At 34.3% G+C, this 21,956-nt stretch overlaps 1 protein-coding gene across 3 annotated transcripts in view; it reads left to right on the top strand.

Moving 5' to 3' along the window:
• Window positions 1–20,844, top strand: part of LOC124353574 (transcriptional repressor protein YY1-like) — a 41,144-nt gene extending 20,300 nt beyond the window's left edge. For 2 of the 3 annotated variants that reach the window (XM_046803474.1, XM_046803471.1), the window contains exons 4-6: window positions 7,158–7,327; window positions 11,105–11,236; window positions 13,767–20,844. In XM_046803474.1, the coding sequence (XP_046659430.1) occupies window positions 7,158–7,327; window positions 11,105–11,225 (291 nt within the window). In that variant the 3' untranslated portion in view covers window positions 11,226–11,236; window positions 13,767–20,844. The remainder of the gene's footprint in view (window positions 1–7,157; window positions 7,328–11,104; window positions 11,237–13,766) is intronic. The other variant, XM_046803473.1, reaches the window with a different exon arrangement.
• Window positions 20,845–21,956: the final 1,112 nt, after the last annotated feature.

The raw sequence follows: 21,956 nt of genomic DNA, 5'->3' as shown, positions 1-21,956 counted from the left end.
CTTTTGTCTTCTGTATTAGAGAGGAGTTTAAAGCAGGCACAGAGGGCCCCCTCTTCAGAACACTGAGAGGATGGTGACCTCCTACACTCTCAGGACCACCAGACTCTCGATCAGTCAATGTTCAGCTGCAAAGGTGATGGCAAAGGAGACGGAGTTGGATCTGTGTTTTGCAGCAGTACCTCATTCATTGTGGTTTTTCTCACATCAGAGAGAATTCTAGGTCCCCAGATCATCAAATATAAAGTCTGCATCGGTTTTCTCTTCCAACTTGTAGGTGTTGGAAAGAATAGAATCAATTATCAAGACCAAGCTTCTTCTTGTCAGTGTAATTCAGATATAAGCCTTGTTGGGGTTTTTTTAAATATAATTATTGACTATCGCTAAGTCATCATGTATTGGGCTGTTCTGGAATAAATCAAAGTGGGGAGGTGTCATATTAATAAATATTGGTCCCGATATGCTGTAAATATTGAGTTTATTTTCTGTTTTTTGTACATGACTTGTCCCCCCCTAACAATTTAAAGGGTTGATCAAGAGATTTTGCAGCCTGACTGTACACTCCAAGGATTTCTGCAGTAGGTATTACCAGTCCATTCATACTAATCCTTCCTTTGCTGAATTATCAATAATTTCCAGAAGTCCTCTTCCTTGGTTGTCAGCATAAAGTCGTAAAGCTACCATTTACCTTAACCTTGACCCTAAGGGTTAGAGTATTTGGAAGCTTTAATTTGGAATTTAATTTTTCTGATAGGGATCCATCTGTAACATAACGTGAATAATTCTTCGGCTAGGAAATCTATGTATCCCCTCCAGTTAATTGATTTGGAAATGCCATAAGTTACGTTTCTCTTTACAGGAGTTTCCAGGCCAAATCTTATAAAGAAGTCCCCTGCGAGACTTGTTACCTGATTAGTTTTGTATTGTTGAGGCCTTTGATCAAGGTGGTATCTGATACTTCTTGTCTTTTATTTGTTATAAAGGTAGGTTCTGCTCCTTTATTAGGTAATTCTTGATCAAATCTAAAAATAAAACTAAGGAGCGACTAGCCTCTCTTGTTATGTCAAAGCTGCCTCAGAAGATATGATGAGCATTGTTGTCACATGCAAAGATCAGTGGTATATTTCTTCCTCTGCATTATTCCAACAATCCTTCCACTGTGTTGGTAGACAGTTTGTGGTTCCACAGAAAAAGAGAACAGGTTGGTTTTTCTTTAGCTACTACTACTGTGTCCTTTGGAGTAGACCTGTCTTGCTTCCTTATTACCATTTCTTCTGCTCCCATCCCCTCAGAATGACTTCATGTCAAGACTACCTAGGCTTTTGATTCCCCTCCTCCTTTATGGGATCCTCCAATTATCTTTGGGTTTTCTTCTGTAACCTTAGATGGATTTTCCTGAACATGTAACTGACTCAGGGACCCCCTTTCTCAGTAGAACAGTCTATTGCAATAGTAAGCAGTGCAGACTTAAAAATGTCATTCCTACAGAAGATATTCCAAAAAGCCAATGTTCTGTGTATAGCTCAAAATCTGCACTGAGGAGTAATTTATACTATAGAAAGTACGCAGTTAAAATTTCTGTGCATGAAAATTCTCACTCTGGCACAATCTCCAGAATCGCACTTTCCCAAAACTCGGATGTTGTCACATTGTTGTGAATCTATTGATTCTGTGAAGGCTTGGAGAGATTGGTCCCTCTCTTTCACAATCTCTGCTAGGATTGCATTCCAAATTGCTTCCAACTGTTCAGACTCTTCTTTGGGGAGACACATAGTAACCCTTTTTTTCTCCTATTTGGTATCTTTCCTCTGTCTTTTTCTTGAGATATGATGTCCTTCTTAAATCTATCCATCTGATATTTATGACTTCTCTGACTTCTGAGTTCTACCTGTGAACTTTGGATTTCTTTTTTTGGTATTGGCTTTAACCCTGGAACTGGCGGTCATATTTCTCTCAGTGGCAGAGTGTTTTAGTACTTCATACATTGCCTCATATTTATTTTATTATTACATGGTTACTATAAGGTACCTATGTCCTATTATATATTTCTTTATTCAGCATTTTTCAATGAACATTTTTCACATAATATAATTAAAACAAAAAAATACCCTTACTCTAACTCTTCATGAAAAAGAAAAAAATTTTAGAAAAAAGAAAAGTTAGTTCAAAGTTTTTGATTTGTAAAATTGTTGTTGTTAGTGATATGCAAAATCCAAAATATAGAAAAGGAAGAGCATTTGATTCTGAGTAAAAATAAAACAACACATAGTGTATAAGGTATTTATTTTTACATGTGGTAAACGATACAAAAATCATACACTGACATTTGAAAGTGCTACTTACCAACAAAAGTAAGAACTCCAAAGCCCACTTGGATTTGTACAATCTTGTTACTATTAGTTTATATTAATTTTCTATTTTTTTTATTTTTTATTATATATTTTTTTTAATTATGTTCTGATTGAATGTCTAAATCGGAATCCTCATCGTTGCTTATTTCATGTTCAACTGGTTCTCAAACGTCACTTGAACGACCGCGGAAATTACGATCCATTACGTAAACACTCACAAAAAATTACTATTATTGTGTTATATACACAACCATCATTACAAAAAACTCAAACAAACAATAAACCAGACAGAACACCATCCAGCTGACGAAATAACAATAGCCGAATGAACCAGTTGACTCATCGCTGGGCGCGCAACTAGCGCGGTACGCGGGAGAATGTAAACAAACAGTTCCGAGATTATAAAACGTATGGACGTGTAACGAAACGATAAAATTATTTATTAGTTTATTATTTACATAAATTGAACCTTCCTCTTTCGATTGGTATCAATGTACAACTAGTTCTCGAATGTCACTTGAACGATCACGGAAATTACCATCCATTACGTAAACACGCACAAAAAACTTACTATTATTGTGTCATATACACAACCATCATTACAACAAACTCAAACAAACAATAAACCAGACAGAACACCATGCAGCTGACGAAAGAACAATAGCCGAATAATGATTGTTCATTAACCAGTTGTCTCATCGCTGCGCGCGCAACTAGCGCGGTACGCGGGAGAATGTAAACAAACAGTTCAGAGATTATAAAACATATGGACGTGTAACAAAACGATAAAATTATTTATTAGTGTATTATTTACATAAATTGAACCTTCCTCTTTCGATTGGTATCAATACCGATACTCTTTGATCGTGTTTTAAAAGTACGTAATATTGGGAAATAAAAGACGTATTAAAACGCCCGATATCGGGCGCTGCCATCTAGGATGGATGCGACTAAAACGCCCGATATCGGGCGTTTGCCAGTTCCAGGGTTATGGCCGACTGCATGACTTCTTTTAAGGAACACCCTTTTGAAAGTCATGAAAATCTTTTCTTGCATAATTCAACTTTTGGACTTCCAGGGAAGTCTTGCAGGCTGTCTCTCAAGATCCTTTTTCTTTCGTTAAAGATGTCTGTCTGATGGTCATTGTCCAGAATTGCATCCTCTTCCGAGGTATCGACTTGAACAAAGTCAGGTGATCCTGGACTTCTACTAAGAAGTCCATCTGTTCCCTTTGTTTGGTTCAAATCATCTGCGTTTCTTGACTTTCATTCACATTTTGAGGTAACCTAATAAACAATCCAACAGCATGTTGGAAACTATTAACTAGAGATTTTGTGGCAGTGACAGTACAAGTTGCCATCCGTCAAAAGAGGAAAACAGTGGTTTTTACCGCAGCGACTTCCCGAATCTATCTGCAAACTACTAGAGTACACTAGTTTGGTTTTTGTTTTTTGTTTAGATGTACTCATAGTATTCCCACGAGTAGCGCAGATCTAACAGTTACTCTGAGTTGTGCTTCGCTCTACCTGGAGTAGGCTACATTAAGCTGGAGGTCGCCTGATATTTAGAGTACACAAATTTTCGATCAAGTACTCCCTTGACAATGCAGGCATGTGCGATTCCACCTTTGTTTGGAAAGCATGGAAATAAACCAAGCTGTGTTATAGCTGTGTTACCAGACGTAAAATGTCCTGCAAGTCAATTGATCAAACAGTTGAGAGTAGGACAAAACGAAAATAGAAAGTATTAGACGTTAGGAAAGAATCCAATCACTTCAGTTCAGTCTGATTAGATGTGATGAATTAGTCCCCAGGTGCGCGCACACATAATAACAGCTCTGGGAGGGAGAGACGGATGTACTGGTTCCAACACTGCACTCAGTTAGTAAACATTTGGTATTCATCCCCACCAGTGTTTCTTACCTATGTTAAATACAATAACATGAGAGAAACCATTCTGTCTAATTGTTTTGCTAATAGAATACTGTGTTAATTCTGTGCAACGTGGTTTCACTAGACAGTTAAGGCATGCTAGGTTGATTGCAGTGTATTAACGTAAACAGCGCGTTTTTGTGGAGACCCTAAGCATATACAAATCTAGCGGCATCAGTTTGAACTACTTCCTGGGATATTTTTTAAATTTTTACTAAAAAAAAAACACTATATTCTTTATTTTTGTTTTCACATAACCTATTTTTCCTCTTATTCGGCTGTTTATAAAAACTAAACAGGTGGATCAAATCAGCTGTGTTGCAACGTGGCGTCTGCTCTATTGTTTATTACAGACCAGTTTGTGTTTACAGACACTGTTTCACGACTTTGGTAAAAAAATAATTATTTTGTAATAATTTTCTAGCCGGTAACAGATGTATAGGTTATTAGTTTTGGTCTAAATACTATTTCACTGTACAGTAAGTGCAAAATAATAATGATACAAAAGTGATTTAGTGCGTGTATTTTTGTGAGTGTTGTAAGCCGAGACCTATCTGTGAAAGTTAATTGTTTTGTTTTTGCGTATGTGGATAATTTTGGGTAAGTGTTGCATTATTTCTGACTTGTGTACTATTTTACTATTTAATTATAACTAAAACATGCCATTTTACGGTCATTATCTGTATTTATCTGTATCCTGCAGCAGGTTAGTTGTGACAGGTCAAATTACGACATTTAAATATTCACGGGGAATTAGCAGACGGTGAACCAAATGACCGTGACGCAAGTAAATCACATGTTATTGGAATTGAGATTTATTAAATTAATTATAGAGAAATATATTAAACTTTATACGGGAACAAATTCAAATAATTAAACTGAGCTAAACATAACCAAAATGTGTTTTTACTAAAAGTACCAAATAAAATTATGCAAAAAAGCCAATAGTGGGATAAAATGACTTGTGTATTGATGACATCAGAAAGCACATGTTGCAAAAATTTAAATAAAAAGCGACAGAAAAATAGTTAAAGAAAATAAAAAGACTTAACTTAAATTGATCAATTATAGTGAACGTGATAAAATTCGATAATTATTAAAAAAAAAAAAAAAAACTTATATTCAATCGTGAAGACACTAATTTGAACGGGAGAGGGGTTGAGCATTGCTTGAGACAGTACGCAAGGTTTTGGCCCGAGAATCTTCCTTCTGTTTCGAGAGCTGAAGCAGAGAGGATGTCAGACGTGTAGATCCACCTGGCAGTGATGCAATACAGAATTGTGCAATAGTGTATTAAAAGTTATAACCGGGCGATGGGATATTGTTTTTAGTGAATAAATTAACAACAAATCATAGTGAGTAAAATTAGTTGTTTGTATTACATCAAAATAAATTATTAACGTATCAAAGTGATTTGCTTTGTTTTAATATGATTGACTATCCCATCTGCGAAGAAGTGTGAGCCTTCAATGGTGATATTTAATTTGCACTATCATTTAACCTATTTAAAACCTGAGATAAATATAGGCCTAGTCCTAGTGACATATAACATATATTTCACTAGCACTCAGTATACTTCCAACAACACTACATACAATTTCCACAGCATAGGACACATTGACGTGGGAATTGGAAGTTTGAACAATTTTTAAACACCGATTCGGAGTAAAATGACACAGCCAACGTGGGACTAAGCATTGAAGCGTTAAATTTTATAGGCAATGTTTTATCTTAAAGCTCACTGTAGTTTCATCACAATTGGAATGGAAGTGGGAACAACATGTTTTCATCTTGTTGAGGCTTTTGGTTGTGGTATTTGCATTCCTCTTCACTGCAACTTAATGAATACTGAGGTAATTTCTGAACTTTTGGTGTATTGGAAGGATTTGGTGGCTCATTGCATTATACTACAGCGGATAGTGACTTAACCCTTCCCACGTTGTAGACGGGATATATTAGAATAGTAGACTTTGACCAAATACAGTTATATCCGATATTAGAGATTATGTCTCTTAGAGAGATTTTTAGTTAACAAAAGGCCTTCAAAATGCCCAGTGCATGCTCCATGCTTATCGCGCACGCTGGGGAGCACAATATTGTCTAACTCCGACCACCTGCTCGTCAGTTCTGCGTCTCCTACAGAGCCATAACCAAACATATCCGTGGTGTGTATTACCGCTTTCTCGGTTGTTACGAGTATGTGTCTACTTACGTATCTCGTTATTATTCTTCATCATGTGGTAGTGTTGTGATTAGTTTGAAATATTTATCTTGTTTTATAGTGCGACAAGGTGTATTTAATTTTAATTTAGATTTATTTTAAATAATCAGTTTTGTAAATAGTTATTTATTATTTTTATCAATATATATGCTTTTTTTCTTGTCTTGGTGTTATAGGAAAGTTAATGGATTTATTAGTGGCATGTGAAGGGTTAACTTATCATATTTTCCACTTGCTATACAACCATAGCCTAAGAGCAGACTGATACCTTCAAACTCCTTGGTTGATGACAGAAATAGAGAATAATACTATGCTGAAATTATGTGAGATTTTAGACAGGTTTAATGGAGAACATTGGAGTTAGCCATGCATTCTTGTGGGTATTATCACAGCTTCTCCGCCATTTAGATGCAACACTTCTGAACAAACATGCCGGGCAATTTGTCAGCAATATGCTGTCTGCAAAAAAATTAAATCAGTGACACATTAATCTGATTAAAAAATGTTAAGGGCTTACACAAGTCTCTTGAATTGTATTGTTGTATACAGATGTTAATCTTCAAGATTTTGAATTTTATGAAATTCTAATATTACTAGTTGTGTTGGATAAATAACATTGTAGACCTCATATTTATTGATGATTTAATTAATTTTTAGTGCACCTTTGAGGGCTGTGGGAAGAGATTTTCACTGGACTTCAACCTACGGACACATGTACGAATACACACAGGTGATCGACCATACGTCTGCCCGTTTGACGGATGCAACAAGAAATTTGCACAGTCAACAAATCTCAAATCTCACATCCTAACTCATGCTAAGGCCAAGTAAGTGATTGTATATTTAGATTAATTATTCTTTTGTGTTCTCTAAAACTAGCATCTAAGTTTTGTCTTTTTATATCATCTGCAGACTTGTATTCTAAAGCTTCCGATGTAGTCCTACTTCTAGTAAACAACATCTGCTGATAAACTTCTTCCCACACGTAAACTAACATTCTCAAACTCTATAGGACCACATCTCACAATCCAACAGAAGAGTGGGTTTGTCTGTTCGATTAAACAGATATCAGTCTCTATAAAATAAAAAGGGCTGTGCAATTAACTCACAATATAAATGAATCCCTGAACTTTTGTAACTCCTCAGTCAAGAGTTAACTTCATAGCAAGTTCTTTGTGTATTAATATAATTTGAATATGTTATGGAAGTAAAAACAACGCACATACTGTAACAATAGTTGGGACTAAATCAGAGATCCTGCCTACTTTGCTCTCTCGATTGTGTGAAAATGTGTGCTGCTATGGAAAACTTTTGGAGTGTGTTCTGTGATTAGGTATTTATTGGAAAAAAAGAAAACCAATAGAAATTAAGGTTTCCACTTTATTATGTGTATAAAAATTGAATATGAGTGGTAAATTGGTAATAAGCTATCAATCTTGACAACTGGGGACGAATCTTTGGAAATCATGTTAAGTTGTAGAATAAAAAGGTCATCGATTTGGTAATGAACTCCGTGCTTGTGTAATCTTAAGTTTGAAAACCCTGGTGGTTGATGTGAAGAGATGCACCATGTTACAGTCTAATTACCTCATTTGTAATGTTGATTATGTAGAAAATTAGTTAGAGAATAGACTTTCGTATGTCTAAAATAAAATCTGGTATTTTAATTTCCTTAATGTTTTGATTTCAAAATGTTGGTTACTTTTAAGACAGCCCTTTATACGAGGGCTATCTAGAAATTAGATTACGTTTCACTCTGTACAGCTGCTATGGGTGGGACTATCATGTGACATTTGGTTGTCAGATCATTTCTCTGTTCAGTGGCTAACCAGTTGTGCTAGTGAGAGGTTACTGTCTCGCCTTGTTGTTTACAATAGGAGTTTAAAATGTGTGACACAGTTGAATATCCTGTGAGTTTTATGTGTGGTCGGCAATACAATTTCTGTTGGCTAAGCACAATAAACCAATTCAGATCTATCTCCAACTTTGTGATGTTTATGGGAATGATGTGATTACTGAAGATAGAGTGTTGTCAGTGGTGCATTAGGTTTAAAATTGGCCGAACTAATGTGCATGATGACGAATGAAGTGGACGGCCAAGCATTGTGACTGATGAAATGGTTTTTAAAGTCTATGAGAAGATTAATGAAGACCGCCAATTCACAATTACAGAACTTTTATAGGTTTCCTCAAATTTCAAGGAGTTTGTTACACAAAACTGTTATGCAGAAGTTAGGTTATCGTAAATTTTTGCAACGATGGCACTTTGCTCTTTGTCTCAAGATGGGTACCAACCACACACAGCAAATCGGACTCGAAAAGTCCTGAATGCTTTTAAGTGGGAGGAGTTTCCACATCTGCCTTACAGTCGGGACCTTGCACCCAGCGACTATCACTTTTTTTCAGTAATGAAAACTTTGAAGGCACAACTCAAGATAATTGAAAACAAAAGTTAGTGAGATAGACCTTGATACGCTCACCATTAAAACTCCAAAAATTTCAGAAAGTTGATACAATTACATAATTATCACCTACTTTATCACTCACAAAATCCAACTGAACTATATTTATCGTGCTTCAGGTAATAAATATATCAAATTCAACCACTGAAATAAATCTTTTACAGAACGACAATAACAACGCAATAAGCGTAGATTGAATTAGCAGACGAGATTGGCGGCAACTCGTAAGAAACAATGACAAAACGATTGTGAATCAGCAGTTTAGAAGGAAGAATATGAATAAAAAACATTTTGTGTTGATAAAACAACTCTTCATCATTTCAACGGTGCCTAAATATCATTGCTAAACTTGATTTTAAATGTTACAACAAATAAATCATTTGACGACGTAATGATGTTCAATTTTCATCAACTCCCACCACAATGGTGGTCTGTGTCGTTCAAAAATGAACGACTGCCAACTCCAGGGTTAGAGTACATTGGCCAAACAAAAAGAAGGTTAAAAAAGAGAGTTAAGGAACATAGAGAATGTTTATAATACCAACAAGAAGAAAGATTGGCCATAGCAAAACATGCACTTCAAACTGGACACTATTTTTCAAATGCAAAATTATTTAAAGAAATCCAAAATAAAACATGTCTATGCGCGTATGAAACCAAAATAATCTAGTAAATAATGAACCTGAGCCTTTTCTAAATTCACCGTTACCTTGTTTGATCTAATTAAATATTGACTTTAATTTTTACATACACATAGACATATTTTTCTATTATAGAATATTATCTTCTTGTATTTTTAATGACAAGTGTTTTTATTTAAGTACAAAATTATTTATATTATTATTGTAACCACTTTTATTTAGTTATGTGGGTCTGATGATGTGTTCCTTGAAAATGAAAGGCCTCACAAAATAAAAACTGTATTATTGGAGTGTTTGTTATTAGAATTCCAATAAGAACAGCTTCTAGAATGTAATAATAAAAGTGTTGAAGCAACCACCACCACTTGAAATGGATTGACCCTAAATGATTTTAATATGTATAGCAATCTAGTAATGTGATCAATTGTTGAGAGTGAGCAATATTGGTAAAAACTTAACACTTTCACTGCGTCAACGTTATTTGATGTCGTGCATGGAATTCCTTAGACTGCCGACGTCTTTTGATGGTGCTGACTTTTACAGTAATAAAAATGTATTTAAACGTATTTAGACTTCGACATTGATAGTCATTCGCTATTTACATGTTTTTATTTCTTACTCTATAAATTATGATCTATGAAATATTGTTGGCAGTCACCTGGAATATCAGAAAAAAAACTAGTTTGTTACAAACTCGTCGTCGCGGCGGCCGGGTTGCCATTTATTGTCATTCTATTGTTCTGCTAATTCGTTGTCTGCATTGATTTTACAATGATTGTTTTGTGAGTAAATACAATAAATCGTGACAACATTAAAGACAATCAAGTGCTAGAATAGTTACTCAGACTTTCAAGTAACAGTGAAAGTGATGATTTATTCCATGATGATCCTGATTTTACTACTGACGGACTTGTTGACAATGTTTTTTACTCAAAAAAAGCAAACAAAAGCATAATAGTAGTAAAAACTTGTGTCCTTGTGCTTTTATAAATAAATGATTTATTACAGAATTTTACAGTTTTTTCTTTATTTCCATCTTCTGATGAAGATTTTGATGATGGCCCTAGAAAAAATGGGTTAGGACCATACAATCAAATTTTTTTTAAATAAGTCAATTCCAATTGTAAATATTTGTAACTATAATGGCAGTAATAAAATATTGAATACAGCAAATAATAATGAGAAATATTTTATGTTATAGACTAGTACATGGGGATGTTTTTGGACAGCTTTTTATTTTTTATAAAAAAATATTTTTATGTTTTAAAATGAGACTTTTTGTTTGAAAATATTTATGCATGTGTATTTGTATACAAAGAGGAAGAACTCAGCTTTGAAAAATGTAAGTCCTATGGTTTTGTTATAGTTGGTTGAAAATTATATTTGTTTAAAAAAATCTTTAAAAGGGGCGGCAGTGAAAGTTTTAAGCAATTTCAGTGTTGTGAATTGGCACATTTCTGTTCATTGTATATTGTTTGTCATCATTACTACAAATTTGCAGGCCACGTAACCCCATGAACCACAGACCCATGCAGATGCTGCACTCAGAAGAAGTCCCTCAGTTCGTCCAGGTGGAAGTGGGAGATGTAGAGCACCAGCAGTTCATCGTTTACGCCGACTGAGCTCACTGTAGGTAAGACATTGTCTGCTGTATAATTAATATTGTAAATAAGAGAGCGTTTTACACAGATGGTTCACTCCTTGACTCTAGGGCGAGATTCGGAATATATGGACCAGGAGTTAACCTTGCAGTGCCTCTGGGAAAACATGCCACAGTCTTCCAATTGCAATAGAATCATGTGCCAGAAGACTCTCATACAAATGAGGACAAAAAGAGCAAAATACTTGATACTATCTGACAGCCACGCTGCACTAAAGGCACTTGATACCTGTTAGATTGACCTGAAAGCAGTCTGGGAATGCAAGAATGCCTAGCTGAGCTGGCAAGAATAACAATGTAACACTCGGTTAGGCGTCGGGCCGTAAGGGCATTCATGGAAATTTAAAAGCAGATCCTCGCTAAAAAGGGAGCAGAGTCCATTATGGTGGGGCCAGAGCCAGGTTGCAGGATAGCTTTCTCCAACAGCGAAGCTCTTGTAAAAGATTGGGAAAAGAGGATAAGAAACTTTAATTGGAGTAGAGCCTCAGGATGAAGGCAATCCAAAATGTTAATCTCCCCTTATGCTAAAGGGTGGGCATCTCTCCTAGATCAGAGTAAGGAGGATATAAGAATGATATTAGGGATATCGACAGGACATGGCTCCCTAAGGAAACATCTTATAAGGGTGGGTCGTAGCCAGACTGACGAATGCAGACTGCGGAGAAGAGGAATCAGTAGAGTGTATTTGGCTAAATTGTCCTTTGTTTGAAGGTTATTTTTGACGATGGAAGGATTGTGAAGGAAACAGGATTTTTCCGGATATTTGCCATCGTTCAGTGAAACAAGAAATCAGTAACACTACGTTTCGAGATCTGCAATCTGATCTCTTCTTCAGGTAAAAAACTAACCTAATACATAATTACAAACCTGCCATATCAATAATTCGGAAAAGATTCCTGGTAGTATATCTCCTCAGCCCCAAGGACATCAGAGAACGGGAGCCCTCAAATCTGATCTGCTTCTGTGAAAGTCTCAGATTGTGAGGACACAAACATAAATTTAAGGGAGGCGCAACAGTCCTTTTTAGGACTTAAGCGCGGAAACAATCCGTCTTTTTTGTGTAAATATTGAATTTAGCTCCAGTTCACCTTCCTTTTAGTGCAACGCCTGGAATCGAACGCTGTCACAAACTTGACTCCTGAAATCTGGGGTCATGTTCGTCTGAAAAGATCCAAAAAGAGTTGGTGACGAAAAAGCCTGAAATGAACTCCTTACATCATTTTGAAATCAGAAACGTAGACTACAAAACATATTGTAATCTAGCTAAGAGGTATTCTCATTGTCTCATTAGGTGCACAATTGGGTGCACTACAATGTTTTAGGAGTGATCTCTAAGCACAGTGGATCAGCCGAGTTTTCTACACATAATTTAGCTATGGTGGAAAGGGTTGTTTCAGTGTGAATGTTGAGTTTAGCTCCAGTTTTGTGATGTCAAAACGATTAAAGATTTCAATTTTGAGCTTCTTCCTTGTCGAATATTTTTGGATCTCTTCAGATGAACATGATTAGATTTCAGGAGTAAAGTCTGTGACAGCATCACATTCCAGACGCTGATCTGAGAGAAAGGTGAACTCAACATTCACATTAAGTCAACCCTTCTCATCATAAGTAGTTATTATGTAGAAGGGTCTTGGTGCTTATGTTTCTTACCTGCCACAAGTGGGATGGGTGGTTCGGATTATTTTCATACAGCTTTTGCCAAGTGTTCCAGAAACAAGATTAGTGGATGGGTTACTCCACAAAGCTCCTTAAAACATGTTTACACGTTGAATCTTAACTGGTCTATCCTGTGTGATCAAGTCCAGCTTTGTCAAGATCAATTTCTAAACTTAATTGATCATATCGTAATTGTGGAAGAACTGTTCTTTGCAGGAATATAATTCAAACTGACTAAAAATGTTATATTTAAACTTTAAAACCTTGCTACAATATTTTACTATTTAATGTAATTTTTTAATGTATTTATATCAGTGCAATTTATTGAAGTATACAAATACCCATCAGTTGACTTTACCTACATGATCAGAAATTAATCCTTAATATTTTAATTCAAAAGTATTGAACCCTCTGACGTGAAGGTGAGGAAGGTTTATTGTTGTGCATCATGGTACCTGTGGTCTTACCAACATGTTTCCCAAGTTTTATGGATTTTTGCAATGAAATAAGGGTTTCTTAATTGGTGGATGGACTAACCACCTCATCTAGATCTTTGTGTTGCCATTAACCTAGCCTTTTTCCTGTTACTCATGAATTTCTTGCTTAGCATATGTAGCATGATAAAGGACACAAATTCCAACAACTAAATGGCGAATAGTCCATCTCTTGCTCAGTAAGAGGAAGCTGGGTTTTTTTATCCTCTTGTATTATAGACTGGATGAAATTGGGAGTCTGTTTTAACTGTACCGTTCTGATGACAGGAAGTGTTGTAAGGTCTTGAATTTTGTTTTCATATTTCTGAAAAATTTAGTTATTTCAAAGTGGTAATACTGTTTTTGGTTGACAGAATTTAGAAGATGTACAAATGGACTGAAATGCTGTGAAGCGTGCCACATTCGATACCAGTCTAAGTCCAGTGGACCGGTTATACCAGCCGGCGGCGCTGTGCTGTGTCACACGGACACATTGGCTGAATGTAAAACAGAACGCAATACGCTTGCTCGCTAGGTATCTCTAGCACAATTGATTGTAAGTCTTGTATTGTATTGTACTACAGTTGTTCCAGTACTGGAGAATCCAAATTTATAAGGGAAAAGGATGGTTTACATTTATAGATCATGCAGTGATAGAGTGTCGGCTTAAGTCAGAGAAAAGTATTTTCAATATTGCTTTTAACAACAACCTTAAAAATTAGATCTAGCAGTTGATTATCCGTGTAAATGTTCTGTTATCTCTGAAAAATGAGTTTCAAATGCAACATGTGAAAGTAGAGAAACTCAGTTTAGTGCATGTTATCTGAACAGACAACATTTGCATATTGTCAATGCTGTCAATTAATGGTATTTTCATCTACTTTATTATTTTACTGTTAAAAGTTATGTTTCTACATATCAATATTATAAAGAGCAAAGAGAAACATTTAAATATATTATAATGTTTAAGTTTGACTGGAAAACAAGATTTTAAAAACAATGTCGTGGTCTACAAAAATATATAATATGTGATGTAATTGAATTACTTTGCATTGTAAGTTTTAACCCTTTGGTTCCCAAGCGCCTAGTCTAGTGCTGGGAGCGAAAGTGTTATGTTAACTTCACGCCTGTCCGTAACTTGTCTCTGTTAGAATCTCAACGTTAAGGAAATGAAGAACCAAAAACGTAAATAGCTATATATTTATATCAACTATCACAACAAAGTAATTATTTTGTTTACTTGTAAACAAGAAAAAAAATAATCAAAGAAATGAAAGTTAATAAATGTTTACTAGTGTTGAATCGGTTCAATTTCTTTTTGTTAACCCTTTTCCAATTTTAAAAGGAAACTAACTTGTCTGATCCGAATTAGTTTTTCAACTACACGATTTCTATAAAACAATCACATTGCAGCAGGATGTAAATGTGAAATATTTATTTAGGTTGTACCAAGTAGGATGTGGCACATTTGCTCTTGTACGATAATTATGGTTCACTTTACTATTCTTTATATATCAAAATGTAGTGATGTATGGTTAGATTCAAGATTAGTACTGGTCAATTAAATTTTCAGTTGTTTCATTATCATTGTCCCCTCCCACAGTTCACTTCTGCTGACTGGAACTTGGAAATACATTCTGGCCAGAGGTGTTTCGATGACTCTTCATCGTCATTGTAAATTCTCAGACCCCTTGAGTAACTCAATCCTGGTCTTATAATTTATTTTTAGAGAGATTTATGTCGCATTGACATTTCCATCGAAAGTTCCAAGAAGGGTTTGGGAACAGCTTTTACTGCCTCCATCTGTGGATATTCTGCCATAATGATGTTTAAATTTTCCTCACTTATCTCTTCATGAATACCTTTTCAAAATGAGAAGGACGCCAAATTAGGTTTACAGGGATATTGGACTGTTTCTTGCTGGTGAGTTCCCTTTCACGGTCTGGTACCAAACCAGCATAATGATGTTTAAATTTTCCTCACTTATCTCTTCACAAATACCTTTTCAAAATGAGAAGGACGCCAAATTAGGTTTACAGGGATATTGGACTGTTTCTTGCTGGTGAGTTCCCTTTCACGGTCTGGTACCAAACCAGCATAATGATGTTTAAATTTTCCTCACTTATCTCTTCACAAATACCTTTTCAAAATGAGAAGGACGCCAAATTAGGTTTACAGGGATATTGGACTGTTTCTTGCTGGTGAGTTCCCTTTCACGGTCTGGTACCAAACCAGCATAATGATGTTTAAATTTTCCTCACTTATCTCTTCACAAATACCTTTTCAAAATGAGAAGGACGCCAAATTAGGTTTACAGGGATATTGGACTGTTTCTTGCTGGTGAGTTCCCTTTCACGGTCTGGTACCAAACGAGCATAATGATGTTTAAATTTTCCTCACTTATCTCTTCACGAATACCTTTTTCGAAATGAGAAGGACGCCAAATTAGGTTTACAGGGATATTGGACTGTTTCTTGCTGGTGAGTTCCCTTTCGCGGTCTGGTACAAAACCAGCTCCAGCTGATTGTATTTTGCCTGTTCCTTCAGCATGTGGTTATAGATGTATTGAATAGAGGTGTGCTAAACCGTTCCTGATGTGAAACCGTTGCGCCATATTCATTCATTATATCTCGTTGCGTTGCGTGTATCGGTTTTGTTTGATTATCATATGGCTCTGAGACTTGGTTAAAAGATACACCAAATAATAATCAGTAATAATGATCTAAAGGATTCGAGTTGTTCCCATTTCCTAAAAATTAAGTGCTCTTATCCCCAATTTTGAAATGTACCATAAACGAGTTTACCCTGTTCTAACGTATTACCTCCAATACCATGTTTCAATTCTGATTCTTAAGAAACCTTTTACCTAAATTGTTTCCGCAAGTTCATGGGTAAAGAACCGGTAACCTGTTTTGATTCGGTTTGATTCCAGTTGACTTATCCGTAATGCTTGTATTTCAGTACTTAGTTTCTAATGGATTACAATTAATTTTGTGGTTTTTACACAAAAATCTCTTCTGTGAAGGGAGCTTACAGCTAGTGGGCTAGTGCAGCACATTTAATAATCCGTACAAGAGCCGTGTGATGGTGGTTGTGTGTGTGTGTGTGTGTGTACCTCTGACAATGACCCTCGCGGAACATACAGATTGTGTTCTATACTAAACATAATATTTATTAAAAATCAAATGAAAATGATCAAATTAATATTGCATGAAATATAGAGCAAGAGATTAATAATAATCACAACTAAGATATTATTGATGAATTGTAGTAGTTTTCCATTTCCTCGAGTAATATTCCAAAAATCAATATTGAGTAATCTGTCAAATTAGTAACTATAAAGCATGCAGAAAAAAATAATTTAAGAACTAATCGTTTTTCGTTAAAAAAATGACTAAATAATCGTGGGTAATGAGTTTGAAAAATCTAGTTTTAAGAAGCGCTTTTTAAAAGTAATCACGTTATAAATGAATAATAAACTAATTCAAATCACTAAAAATATTTTATTAATTTAGAATGAATCATGCTAATATCAAATATGACATTTAGGTTTACTATAAATATTTTAATTTGTTAGTTACAATAGAATACAATGACAGGACAAGATTTATTTCAATATAGTTGTCTTAAGATTGTGTAAAATACTATTTTTGATGATTATCTAATTTTAGGTCTGGTCCCAGATAATTTGTGTTCTAACTCTGACACCGTTTCGTTTTTGTAAAGCTTTGTATAATCAATTTTCCATTAATTTACTTTCCAAGTAACCTGTTCTATAATCACCCACTGAAGAGTTTTAAAATAATAATAAAAATCATTCAAATTATATTTTCACCCAGTAATGAAAAAATCAGATGCTTTGAAAATCTGTACCTTAAAAGATAAGGTACCTATCCCGGGCACGTTGTTTATTGTGTATGTTTACTATAGACTTTCAATGCTGTGTTGTATTTTTAAGTTGGTCCCTTTGTTTAATATACCTGCAGATTTATCATAAGGCCATTAAGAAATATTTAATGTTATCAGTGTAAATAATGACAGAGCAATAATACTTTGTGTAATTTAACTTAACATAATCAGGGTATTCAATATTTGTAAAGTAACAGTGTTTGTTTCCTTTTGTTTATATATTATATTTACAACAAACAGTAATATATTCCATAACAATGAACAGTGTAAGGCTAAACATATTTCACAGTAATGTTTCCACTGTGGACAAAGATACAGAGGTCTGAACAATGTGATAAAAATGGGTTTAATTGTGTTAGAATTACGATACACGGTAAAACCTGTCATATCCGAGATGTGGGATCGTTATGAAGAATGTAAGATGTTTATAGCAAGTGCACAATCAATGTTAAGGTTTACTTTTTACAGGCACAGCATAAATTTATTGAAAACGTTGAATGTGCTGGAACTGTGTTTTCCATGAAATTTTCAAAGTTATGGTACAGCAAATCTGCTTGGCACTTTAAAACTAGTGGACATATTAATTTTTTTGAGGTTGCTTATGTAAATAAACACACGATTAAAGAGGCTATATACTTGAATCTCAGCACTAAAAATTTCGAAAGATTATCATTGTGCCTAAAAATAGCAGGTGAACTTCCCGGTCCTGACCTGACTTGTCTTGTCCTGTCCTTTCTTGCCCCACCGCCGACATGATCGAACATGCCTGTGGTATTCCTTGTTCGTGAAGCTTACAGTTACAAAACATTTTATAATTTATCACCAGGCCGGTTGTCACAGGTTTTACCGTATTAATTTAATTACTAATTTACAATAAGTTATAAAAAACATAATTACGTACATTTAAATAGCCTAATAATTGTCAGTGGAACCCTTCATGTTTATCTCTGTAGCTTCTTGTTTATAAGGTTTAAAAAAAATCCAGTTGGACTTGTATCAAATACGCGATGGGTTGTTGTTATTTTTTATGTGTTTGTAGTAAAGATACAATAATAATGAATTATAGATAGTTTTTCTAGTTACATTGATATTGAAAAATGTACAAATCAATCTGAGTTTACATTCAAACGAAACAAATAGTTTTGGTTTTAATATCAGATCTGTAGAAAAATATTTTACATGTTCTCAAATTTACTTAATGGATCAATTTAACTGGTACTTCATTAACCCTTTGACCGCCATGCTAATTTCAGGTAGTTGTCTCGTATTCAACCAGGAGTCGTCTCGTAAGCAACTCCAGTGTTACCAATTTTACACCTACAGTTTATTGGGTTAGTCTCGTTTTATTTGCTGTGAACTGACCTACAATTCAAGTAAGAAACCTTAAAAAAAAAAAAAAAAAAAAAAAAAAAAAAAACAATTCAACCAAACATTTCATTGTTTTAAATGATTTTCTTAATTGAAGTCATATATTTTGGTTTTGAACCATATAAGTGTAATTGAGAAAGAGGATTTTGCCTAGAAGTACTATTATAATAAATAGTGAAATGCTTTAAAACATGTTGAGAAACAGTATAAATTTGTAGATAGTAAATTCACACCTTTATAATTTGCATGTATGAATTTCACCTTTATTAAAAAAATTAATTGAAAATAAAGTGTTATGAAGGGCAACTTGCCATTATGTTTACTTTAAAATTTCCGGTCAAAAATTAATTAGTTAGAATCAAAGTTGCCTATTTCAATTAAAATGAAATTGTTTTCTGACGTATAAAAAGCATTTCCAAAATAAAGGCTTTGTGTTAAACAAATAAACATTTCAGGTCTTTGTTCTTCAGAATGGGTACAACGCCTTCTAGTTTCAAGGAAAAATGCTCAGTTACAGTTATAAAAATGCCCAATTACAAAAAAAAGAAAATTATTTTCAACAATGATTGTATTGTTGCTTGTGGTATTCTTCTGACCTGTGCCGTGATGATTGTATTGTGGTGGTCAAAGGGTTAACATTGCCAGGTGAAAGAGATGCTTCTATTTCTACATTGCCCTATTCTAACATCCTCACCTGCGTGTGTGTACACTGCCTCTGTGTGGCAGCTTTAAAAACATTAAAAAATATGAGCTAATATCAGCAAGACATTAAAAAAATCATCCGATGGTAACTTAGTTTACTTAACACAATTTTATTACGGGTTGTAAAAAAAATCAAGACAAAAGTACCAACCTGGGTAAAAGAGGTTTGTTATTATAGGTTTGAATGTGTACTGTAGAAATTCTTAAATTATATAAATATGTTGGTAAATATATTTTTTATAATTTTATTATTTATAGTTGGTTGTTGTTTACGTGATAAGCATAATATTTCCTTTGCACATCTACTTTGCATCTTTCTGGTAACTTAGTTTATACTGTTAGTTAGCTTTTTATATACTGATTTTTCCTTTAGCAATAAATGGTGGACCTAGATCATTAATTTAGGTAACTTTGTGGATCAGTGATTGTTAGAAGTACGATTTTCCCATTCAAAATACCATACATTGATTGTGAACATTACCTGGTATCGAATGTGCTAAACCTAGTCAAAATAACAAAGAATCAGTGCCTCCTTCATCTATCATTGACGCAATATGCAAGATGAAAGAATATGTCTGTATAGCGCTTCACCCTGTATATATCTGCTGAGTGACCGGACGGCAAAATAAGTCTTTCACGTTTGTTATTCCTGGACCATGTGTTGTTAACCGCAGTTGAATAAGTACTTTTGCCTTCCGGTAGATATTTTAGGTTGTAAATAAGTAAGTTAGTAAAGACCCTTAGTAAATTAAGATGCATTTCTTTGCTCGTGACTTATTGGAAGCGAAGTGTTCACAATCCGCTGTAATCATGTCATTTTGTTGATATTTTTAAAACTGAAAATCATGAACAGATTTGTAAATTTCTTGTGGTCAGTGAGCTGAAACATAGACGTTAATGTTTACAACATACAGTAAAACATATGAGGTTTCAATAAGTCCCAAGCAAAGTTGTCTTGTACATATTTTTAAGGTGAAATTGTATAAATTTAGTAAGTGTACAATTGTAGAATTTATTCCCAAACAAACAATTTCCACTGTTGAAAAGTAAATTTTATGGCCAAGAGAAAAAAAATTGATATCAAAATATTAATACTTTATTCATTAGCCAGATATGGAAAAAAACTAGTTTTGCCAAAGTTATTAGCTTTTAATTAATATCTTTTAAACTTTTTTTGGAAATAGCATTTTTGTAATTCTGTTTCGTTTTATTGCATTCAAAATTAGTTAAATGTTTTAAAGCATGTAATAAGTTCAGTTTTTGTATTTAGTAGATTTAAGATTTACTTCGACAAGTTGTTTAAATTTCCTGATGTAAAAATTTAATATATTTTTCTTAATAGTAATGATAGTGTATTTTGGGGAGAAAATTGTAATATACGAGGTCAATGTGAGAACCTCATTCTCATTGCATATTTTCTTTGTGATGTATGATAATTGTGAATTAAACTTATTTTCATGACTTTTCTATAAATTGTGTTTCTTTATTCCTTTTAACACATTACTGTCAACTCCATAACATTTGATGAGCCACAAGTATTAAAGCCTTAGTCATTGATTACAATAAGATAAAAATTGGAAATGATCATTAAGATCAGAGGCCACCCTACAGCACTGCTACAATTGGTTGGGTAAAACTTAATTCTCTGAAAAGAAACACTAAGTTTGAGAAGAATTGGCCTATTCTTGTGGTGGGTGTGGAGCATTAACTGCTTATTCAACAAGTAGCAACTATTGGTAACAAAGATAGATCAGATGGCTGTAGTTAAATAGAACATTGCATTTCCTTGAAATACCTAGTGTGAAAGAATATCTAGCTATAAAAGGGTTGATAGGACACGAGAATTAATTTTGGCTAGTTTGAAAGCATAGTTTTTCAGCTATTTGATTTACGATTTTCGTGGATTGATTTTGGAACAATCTGAATTGTTTTTTGATGACTGATAGGTGGGAATAAATAAAAAATATTACAACTAAAAAAGCTAAAATAGATGTTAAGCTTCAGGATTTTTACTGAAAAGGGAATAACCAGAGTTTAACAGTTTATATAATAGGAAGAGTTGGATTACATTTGTCAAATTGGAAGGTTATTCTTCTCCATAGAGGCATTGTCCATCCCAAGGATCCAGATCCCAACCCAACACAAATCACTTCAAACGTAACTGTTATCCGTTAAGAAACAAGAAAGCTACAAGAAGTTGGCTGGTGTAATTTGTTTTTCTTATCTGATTATGGCAGCCAATGAAGTAACCACAACTCTGACAATGAATAAACCAGACTACTTAAATGAGGCTTACAGACAACTAATGAAAGGTCGACAATAAGATAAATCAAGAACTGAACAAGTGGCTCCTATAGGAAGGCCTCCATTAGAGCATTTCAATAACCACACTAAAAGTGAACATCCCTCCACTCCCCAATATAAATATATTTCCCAAAGTACAAAAAAATTGCAATTTTTGACTGAAAAAGTTTCTGCTTTCTTAGCTTCACACAATCACCAAACTGCTCTCATATACCACACAAACCACTTCCTGGACCATTTATCAACCATTGATGTAGCACTTTCCCCAGTTACTATTCTAA

The sequence above is a fragment of the Homalodisca vitripennis genome, chromosome 2, assembly GCF_021130785.1.
Source record: "Homalodisca vitripennis isolate AUS2020 chromosome 2, UT_GWSS_2.1, whole genome shotgun sequence".
Classification (NCBI taxonomy): Eukaryota; Metazoa; Arthropoda; class Insecta; order Hemiptera; family Cicadellidae; genus Homalodisca; species Homalodisca vitripennis.
This window is presented reverse-complemented; position numbering and strand designations above follow the sequence as displayed.